Raw genomic sequence first — 8,435 nt, 5'->3', positions numbered from 1 at the left:
AATGATCCATTTTGCCACAAGGAAACCTTTTTGGTGGAGTATTCTATTGCCACGGATGTTTTAAAATCCTACAAGGCTAACTGCCTCTGTAGGATTGGCTTTAAAACTTGGGAGAGATGGCCATGGACTCTACTCTACTTCGCTCTTGCTTTTTCCTTCGGCCGGCAAGCCCCAAAACGTTTGAAAGTCAGTTCATATTATCTATTTCTTTTCTATCAGGTCCAACATCCGGTCCACCAAATTTTTTCAGGTCGTTTTTTTTCGGACCGGTCCAATAAGAAAAACCGGTTTTGTACGGTGTACCGGTACCCACCCTTAGATACTAGGATATTCTGTGGTTTGAGTTTTGAAAATACTGGCACACACGGACTACATGGTACACTTAGTCATGCACGGACTCAAGCTATCAAAGAATGGGAACGACTTTGGTGTTAATATTGGGGTTATCGGTTATTGGTTGTTGGTAGGAGGTAGAAATGTTTTCTATGTTTGACACTGGAGAACACTGCGGTATATTCATGCAAGCTGAGGTGGTGGTACTACCGATTACACGACATGTCAAGAATGGATTTTTTATCTTCTAGTTTCCAGTAATGCTCCGAGCAAAAATGAGTGGTCCCGTAATATTGGGTCTAAAGACATTTACCAAAACCCTTACTGTTAGGGTTAAATGTTCACTTTTTGACTTGTTTTGAAAGTGGGACAGTGGTGAATACAGTTCACAAATAGAAATGTTCAGTGTTAGTTTGTTTCTCAATTCTGCCTAGAAATGGCTCCTAACTCTAAAAAGAGCTTCTAAATTTTAAAAAGTTCTTGAGGGAGGCCCCCCAGCTCTACCCTTTGAGAGGGGGAGAAATGATTGGGAACATGACTGGATCATTATGATCCAGTCCTACTTGTATACACATTTCCACATTTGTCAACATTTTGAAACTTTCTTTCTTTCTATGTGCTACTTACATTTCAGAGTGCAGAGACCAAACTTGCCGAATCATCCTTTGTCTTCACCTTAACGTTAAATTTGCAGGGAGCATCACTGGGATGAAAGGGGGACTAAGACAAGTCTTCAAGTGGTCTTAACAAGGTTCAAGGTGAGGAGAAACCTTCAAGACGTCTCGGAAATCTTCAAGGTGAGAGGCTTCCTGACGTCAAGTCTTGAGCTGTGAGGTTGTCAGTGGTGATGGTGGGGGAGGTCACGTGGGCGGTGACCTGAGAGTTCATGACCTGTTGAGCCAGGCTGACCTGTGACCCCAGGCTGACCTGAGGACCCAGGCTGACCTGTGACCCCAGACTGACCTGTTGTGACCCCAGACTGACCTGTTGTGACCCCAGGTTGACCTGTTGCGGGATTTGGGTTACATGAGTTGGGCCAGCTATTTGGGTTACCTGAAAAGGAAAAAAAAAATATTACAATTCCAAATTTACAAACAGGTTCGGAATTTGGACAACCCTGATTTCTAATGTCTTATAGTCAAGTACTTTTTACCATATTTTTTCAAAGAACGACACAGACCTGGTAGCAGTTAGCAGCATCTGCCTTTCAGCATAAAACAATACAGGAGAATAAAACAGTGTTACACACAAACGGATACTGAGTGAAGTGTGATACTGTATGGGTTATAGTCTGACACTATAATAGGTTCAATTTTTTTTCACAATCTAATAACTCCAGTTCAACAGCTAAATTGATTGGCACAAATACAACTAAAGCAATTTGTTACGGACATTTCTTAATTTTATTATTTGTGCATTGAGAACTACAAGAATCTTGCAAATTGCATAATGCACTATCCCCCCTTGAAAAGAGGCTTTAACAAGGCAGCCAAAAGTTTGGGTAAGTCCCAACTATCCTTAGTGTCGGTTAGGTGAAGTTTATAATGAACAGAAACAGCTGCCTGCCTACCACGGCTTCGTGATGTGCGCTCACAGCCTCGTGGTGAGTCTTGAGCTTCTTGATGGTGTTCTTCAGGGCCTGTCGCTTGTTGCAGAACCATACGCGGATCACCTCTCTGTCGTAGTTCAGCTTTTCGGCCAGTGCGGTCATCTCTGCTCCCGACGGATGGGTGTTCTTCTCAAAGTGGGCATTCAGCACTTCCAAGGCCTGGAACAGAAGCAGCAAGAATTTGAATAGGACATGATGTTAAATGGAGGTCCTGTGTTAACAGAGAGTCACACCCCACGCACACAAGAACCCACCGCACCTTTCGAAAAACAGTACTAAAGGTTACGACCCGGTATATATAAGGGTAAGTAAGTCCTTCTGTCTCTGTGATTCACTACTTCACTCAGATGGAGCCCTTGTGAATCTCCATCTCGTATCAAGAATTTGAATAGAATAGTGCGTTAAGTGGAGGTTCCGTGTTAACGGAGATTTACACCCCACCAGTGTTCTAGTCAGCCTGATTTTTTTCCGTCCCTGGATTTTGAATTTGGAAATCCTGTCGCGACCCAAAGGCGCAATGATCCTAGGGGTATTTGGGAGCATGTTCCCCTGGAAAATTTTAAAATCTAGACCCTCTGAATGCTATTTCTGGCATTTTGAGGGGCAAACTTTGCTTGTAGACTCTGCTTGGTTCAATGGCATCTGTTTGGATATCTTAACATGCCAATTTTTGTCCATCATAAAGGATAGAATGCACAAAATTTATGTCCGTCCCCAGCAGCAAAATTCTGTCCGAGGACGGAAGGACGAACGCTGGCTAGAAATTTGCACCAGGCACATTAAAGAACCACCCACTACTGTCAAAAAAATTAGGGGCTCTAATACTAGTACTTGGGTTCCTACGAAGGTACAAATCATTCTGTCTGGAGTTGGTGATTCACTTCAAATCACCCGAATGGACGCCTGACGTACCGAGATGACAACACATCCATAGACATAGAGTTTCACGAATATTCTAAGACCTTACCTGTGGTGTGAATGACGTTCTTCTCTTCCTTTTCTTGGAAGGTTCTTGCCCGATGAACTCGGACAGGTTGGCGGCCCCGTTCTTATACCTCTCCTCGGCCTCAGCCATCCAGCGCTCCAGGACAGGCTTGATCTTCTGGGCACTCTTGGGGGTGATGTCTAGCTTTTCAAATCTAACAAACAAACAAACAAACAAAATCTTGGGGGTGATGTCTAGCTTTTCAAATCTGACAAACAAACAAACATCTTAGCAACTTCTTGAGTGGTGTCTAGCTTCTTAAATACAACTTGGGGTCAAATCTGACAAACAAACAAATAAACAACTAATAAACTTCTCGGGGTGTGTAGCTTTTCTAACCTAAAAAAATAACTTGGTTGTAATATCTAGAATCTCACACAAACCAACCAAAACTACTACGTGTCAGCTTTCCGTTTAGTATTGTGCATATTTGCTGTACAGCTGATGTCACAGGCAGTTCTAATCTCTGATTGGTTCTCAGTAATTCAAGCTCTGATTGGTTTACAGCAGTTCTAAGATCTGACTGGTTCATGACAGAAGAAGAAGAACACACCACTAGCAAAACCAATATGCTTTCTCTACCAGGAAAAAATAGAATTATACATGTTGACTTCCATACCTGCATATAGCAGACTGGCTATAAGCTGGGCCCTCAGTAGCGCTCAGTGCCTGTCCCACCTGGGTCTGTGTCAGCCCCAGCGAGAGTCTGCGGATCTTAAACTGGCGGGCAAACTCCTTAATCTCCTCAAGATTTATCCCATCCACTGTGCTCTCCGTGGAGCCAAGGATATCTGCTGGAGATACAACATCATCATCATCATCCTTTCTGTACTTTCTGTAGTTTGTCACTAGTGATACTTGCAGCCAAATCTGAACAAATGATCACCTCTACCTGACCATTGATATACAGTCAAACCTGTACTGGTGACCACCTCTGCAGTACAATCATAAAGATAACCTTGCCATTGTCAAAACTGTGCTAGCAGTCACCTCTGCATAAGACTTGGACTTTCATAAGGTCCACCTGGCTACACTCACAACTGTGCTAGTGACCACCTCTGCGTAAGGGCTTAAGTTAGTGTTAGATTATTTTTCCAATGCTTGGCCCATTGTCTACAATGACCAATTGTCTGAGATACTGTTATCATTTCCCACATTCTATCACAACTTTTTGACTTGCCCTGATCATAAACCAACCAAAATCATTAACAGTGATGAAGATGAATATCTGAGAGAAAACTAATTTGTAGGGAAAGGAAAATCTCCTTACCTGCTGCTGCCAGCTGGGAGATGGACTGTTGTGATGCTTGAGAATGAAGCTGTAAGGAGAAAATAAAAAAGGAATCAACTAATGAGAAATACAGCACAAGACAGCTAAGAACATATCCAATTTTTATCCAACTGTAGAGATTAAACAGCCTTTAAATATTGTTTACCTGGATGTCTAACCTTCAAAATCGTATTCCTACACTTAAATCTACAACTTTTATACCTTTTCTTTTCTTTATCTTTGTTAATGATATTCTTTTTTTTAAATACAAAAAGGAAGAAAAAGTTTTCACGGACCTCATCTCCACCTGACGCAGCTACGGTGACACCTGGCGAGATCACTCCAGGTGTTAAAATCTGCGTTCCGACCACCGTTCCTAACACCTGTCCTGCCGCGTTGGTCAGCACCTGACCTCCTGTCGCCTGATTGGTCACCACATGATGATGCGTCGCCGTGGTCTGATTGGTTGCCGCTGCTTGCGTCGCCACGACCTGATTGGCCAGGTGCGCCGCCATGGCGGCCGACGTGGTCACACCCTGCGGAATCGCTGACGTTAGAACCTGTCTCGCGGGGGAAGCGTTCGTGAGAACATGGGTCCCGTTTACGAGCTGCGAAGTGACTGGTGGCGCCGCCTGGACACGGTTTAAAATCTGCGTGGCGTTCGCAGTGGCCTGGTTAACCAATCCCGTGTTTCCAGCGATCAGCTGAATCTGTCCGCTCGGGCTTGTGACAACTTGGGTTCCTGCGATCTGATTGGTCATGACGGAGGTGCCGGTAATCCGAGACGACGTCGTTCTGATGATCTGATTGGTTACTGTGGTTGGGCTGGGTGCTGACTTGGTTGGGGATGCGATTTCATTGGCTGCTGTGGCATGGATTGCAATACCTGTAAAAGTTTCTTTTGTTATTGTAGTGTTGATATCATGTAGTTAAGAATATAACCGTTCATATGCAATATATTCCCGAAGGCTAATCGCAAGTACATGATGCATGGAATGATACTGAGTACAGTGATATTAACAGATGATACAAAAATGACCAATACTAAAAAGTAAAATACCCGTGCTAAGATCTAGAACTACTTCTGTTAGGTTTGAGTTCTTCATTGGAGTCTGCGGAAGACTGAATCACAGTGTGTTCTTTGATTCTGTGTCTTTTAAAAGCTACAAAAAAATGGCAACAACTCAGTCATGATCTATTTTCAACTCAAGTGCAACACAAAATTTTTTTATAAAAGGGTCACAATGCAGCTATTTGGCTTTACGCTTTAGCGAGCAAACACAGCTGAGATTCAAATTCATGGCCTCTTGGAAGTGTAACTTATCAAACCACTGAACTTTGCACCCTACTATAGAAAGTTACTTAAGAAAGGTGTGACTGTACTATAAAAACAAGTTTTACCTGAATGAGCAGCTTGCTGGGCGCCAGGTGAAGCGACGACTCCTCCGTTCACAGCAGCCTGGGTTAGCATCTGCCCACCTGTGGGAAGCACCTGGCCACCTGCTGTGGGGAGGGCGATGATCTGGGCCACCTGGAGGAAGAGACATCAAAAATTACAGTCCTGATAGCCTGTGTAGTCTAGTGGTTAGGGGCCCTGCCTTTGGAACTTAAAGCCGTGAGTTTGATTCTGACTGTGTCACACTCACCCAACATACACGCTACCGGAAAGAGTTGCAGTCCTTAGGACAGGACGTTAAGCCGTGGTCCACTGTTCATTGTGCTTGTCGAAAAGAGCTAGTGGCCTTTCCCAGATACAATGGATCTGCAAATAGTGCCTACATAGTGCCTGTTTTTTCTGTCATAATCAATGGATGACTAGCTCTTCAGTGAGCTAAAACTGGATCGAGATCAATTTCCTTTCTAACAATATAGGTTGTATGAGGTCATCTCTGTTTCTTCAGTCCTTGGGCCACACAACTGTGTACTGTAACTGTAATAAAGCAGGGAGCTAGTCCACTGGCACTGTAGCACTGTGTGTGTGTACAACTTCTATCCTTTGCCATAAATTTGGTGTTGAGTACCAAGTAGAAAATCAGTACGTAGAGCTTTTAAAGCCCTTAGTACAACAAAACAAAACACAACATAACACAGAAGCATTGGATTCATTCCTTGACAAAAGCTGGTGTTGTGTGTTAAAATTTGAGTATTGAATCTGTTTTGTTTAAAATTACAGTTCAAAATCATTCTTACAAAAACTAAGAGTCAGAGCCAAGCCATGAATTTGAGCTTTCATAAAGATATAAACAAACAAACAAACAAACCTGCCCCTGTTGGCCCGGCGACTGAGGGATGGACACTGGTATGGTAAGCAGCTGCTGCTGGCCGTTTGGTCCAGCAACAGGGATGAGCAACATCTGTTGACCATTCACTGTCTGGATCTAGAGAAAATACATAGGAACACATTAGGTCATAACAATTACGTTATATATATGTCCATATGTCAACATTGTAGAAGTGTCTGGTAGCCTTGAGTGTAGTTGGTAATAAGTGATAGTAGGTTTGCAGTGATACTAAACAACATCATGGTTTATCAAAGAAGTATTGCTCTTTTCTTTATCTTAGAATCATTTGAGTTTGGATCGGAGTTTGTCCTAGGACAGATCCCGATTGCAATCTGTACTAGTCTCTAGTAGAATCACCGCAGTCTATCCCAGGACCAACTCAGATCGCGATCTGTCTTAGGACAATCGGTGATTGTCCTGAATCTCTACTGTGACATATACATGTACTAATATTGACTTGACTTAGGCCCTGTTAACCCCAAACAGAAGACCTCAGGCAACTGTTTAGTGACATACATGTGCACTGTACAAACAGGTATGAATTTCATGCTTAAATACAAATCAAGAAACATAAAAGAAACACAGTTTGATTTCCAGAATTTCATGCATATTTTCACTGAACTTAGTACATAAAATTGATAGAATAGAAGAGTGTTCCCATAAGCTAAAAATGATACATTTTACACTGACAGAAAATCAACAATTGGCTCCAAAACAATGAGTGGGACGGAAAGAAATTCAAAGCTGGAGGCAGCCCTGCCCACTAGTTACAAAAGTTAGACAGACAGTCCGAGACTAACCCAACTACATGCCATGTTAGAGGCCATGTTAGCATTGGTGGAGGCAGCAGAACTTTGGGACAAGCCGGGGGTGTTTGGCGACACCGATCCTTGCTGCTTGCAGAGAGGAGGACATATCAAAGGTTCAGTGCAAGTGGACACACATACAACTTCAAAGTGGAGCAAAACACACACAAACAAGCACAGTGAGGGATAGGAAAAAATGCTGCGTTTCCAGTCATCCAACCGTTCCTAGTAAAAGGTGCTGATATTAGTTTTGTTGGGAGGGTCAACCATTGCCAAGGGGCATAAAATTGTTGATCACATATCAATTTTTCTGCGTTTTTTCGCTCACAGCAAAACGTGCACGATTACAAGTTGTGCACTAACCCAGCCAGTAGAGGGCATGGCGTGCCCTGTGGAACTCTGGGATAGCAGTCCAGCCGGCTGCTGCAGAGGTGGGGACAGACACATGGCAGTTACCATGGAGACATGGCAGTTACCATGGAGACATGGCAGTTACCATAGAGATGTGGCAGCTATCATGGACACATGGAAGCTACCATGGAGACATGGCAGTTACCGTGAAGACATGGCAGTTACCATGGAGACATGGATGTTATCATAGAGACATAGCAGTTACCATGGAGTCATGGCAGTTACCATGGAGACATGGCAGTTACCATGGAGACATGGCAATTACCCTTAAGACATGGCAGTTACCATTGGAGTCATGGCAGTTACCATGGAGACATGGCAGTTACCATGGAGACATGGCAGTTACCATGGAGACAAAGACGTAACCATGGAGACATGGCAGTTACCGTGGTGACAAAGCACTTATCATGGAGACAGTTTCGGGTATCATAGAGACCCATGTAAATAGATTTTTGGTCCACAAAAGGGAAACAGTAAAGACACTGTTGGAAATGTAAATCCTTATTTCTTTCTTTAAAAGGTTATAATGAACCGTCAGTCAGTCTTTCTCAAACACTGTTAACATCCATCATCATCATCATCGATAGTAAATTTCTTAATATCCTATTTCATATGGAACACGACCCACTTTGGAAGAATGGGGACATTAATCAAAATTCAACAACTAATTACATCATTACAAAGTAATTACGGTCTTCCTGGCTGGAGTATTCTGAAGGCCTCAGGGGCAAAATAATCC

The 8,435-nt window shown here is 43.1% G+C and overlaps 1 protein-coding gene across 6 annotated transcripts in view; it reads right to left on the bottom strand.

The window, feature by feature from the left end:
• Positions 1-208: 208 nt before the first annotated feature.
• Positions 209-8,435, bottom strand: part of LOC118424722 (POU domain, class 6, transcription factor 2-like) — a 44,254-nt gene continuing 36,027 nt past the window's right edge. For 2 of the 6 annotated variants that reach the window (XM_035833413.1, XM_035833414.1), the window contains 10 exons: positions 7,649-7,708; positions 7,280-7,372; positions 6,459-6,575; positions 5,599-5,728; positions 4,494-5,083; positions 4,198-4,246; positions 3,547-3,721; positions 2,910-3,081; positions 1,904-2,101; positions 209-1,386 (listed from right to left, as the gene is read on the bottom strand). In XM_035833413.1, the coding sequence (XP_035689306.1) occupies positions 1,126-1,386; positions 1,904-2,101; positions 2,910-3,081; positions 3,547-3,721; positions 4,198-4,246; positions 4,494-5,083; positions 5,599-5,728; positions 6,459-6,575; positions 7,280-7,372; positions 7,649-7,708 (1,845 nt within the window). In that variant the 3' untranslated portion in view covers positions 209-1,125. The remainder of the gene's footprint in view (positions 1,387-1,903; positions 2,102-2,909; positions 3,082-3,546; positions 3,722-4,197; positions 4,247-4,493; positions 5,084-5,598; positions 5,729-6,458; positions 6,576-7,279; positions 7,373-7,648; positions 7,709-8,435) is intronic. The other 4 variants (XM_035833418.1, XM_035833417.1, XM_035833415.1 and 1 more) reach the window with 3 other exon arrangements.

This window comes from Branchiostoma floridae, chromosome 10, assembly GCF_000003815.2.
Source record: "Branchiostoma floridae strain S238N-H82 chromosome 10, Bfl_VNyyK, whole genome shotgun sequence".
In the NCBI taxonomy this organism is placed as follows: Eukaryota; Metazoa; Chordata; class Leptocardii; order Amphioxiformes; family Branchiostomatidae; genus Branchiostoma; species Branchiostoma floridae.
The sequence above is the reverse complement of the archived record's forward strand: the minus strand, read 5'-3'. Positions and strand labels throughout refer to the sequence as shown.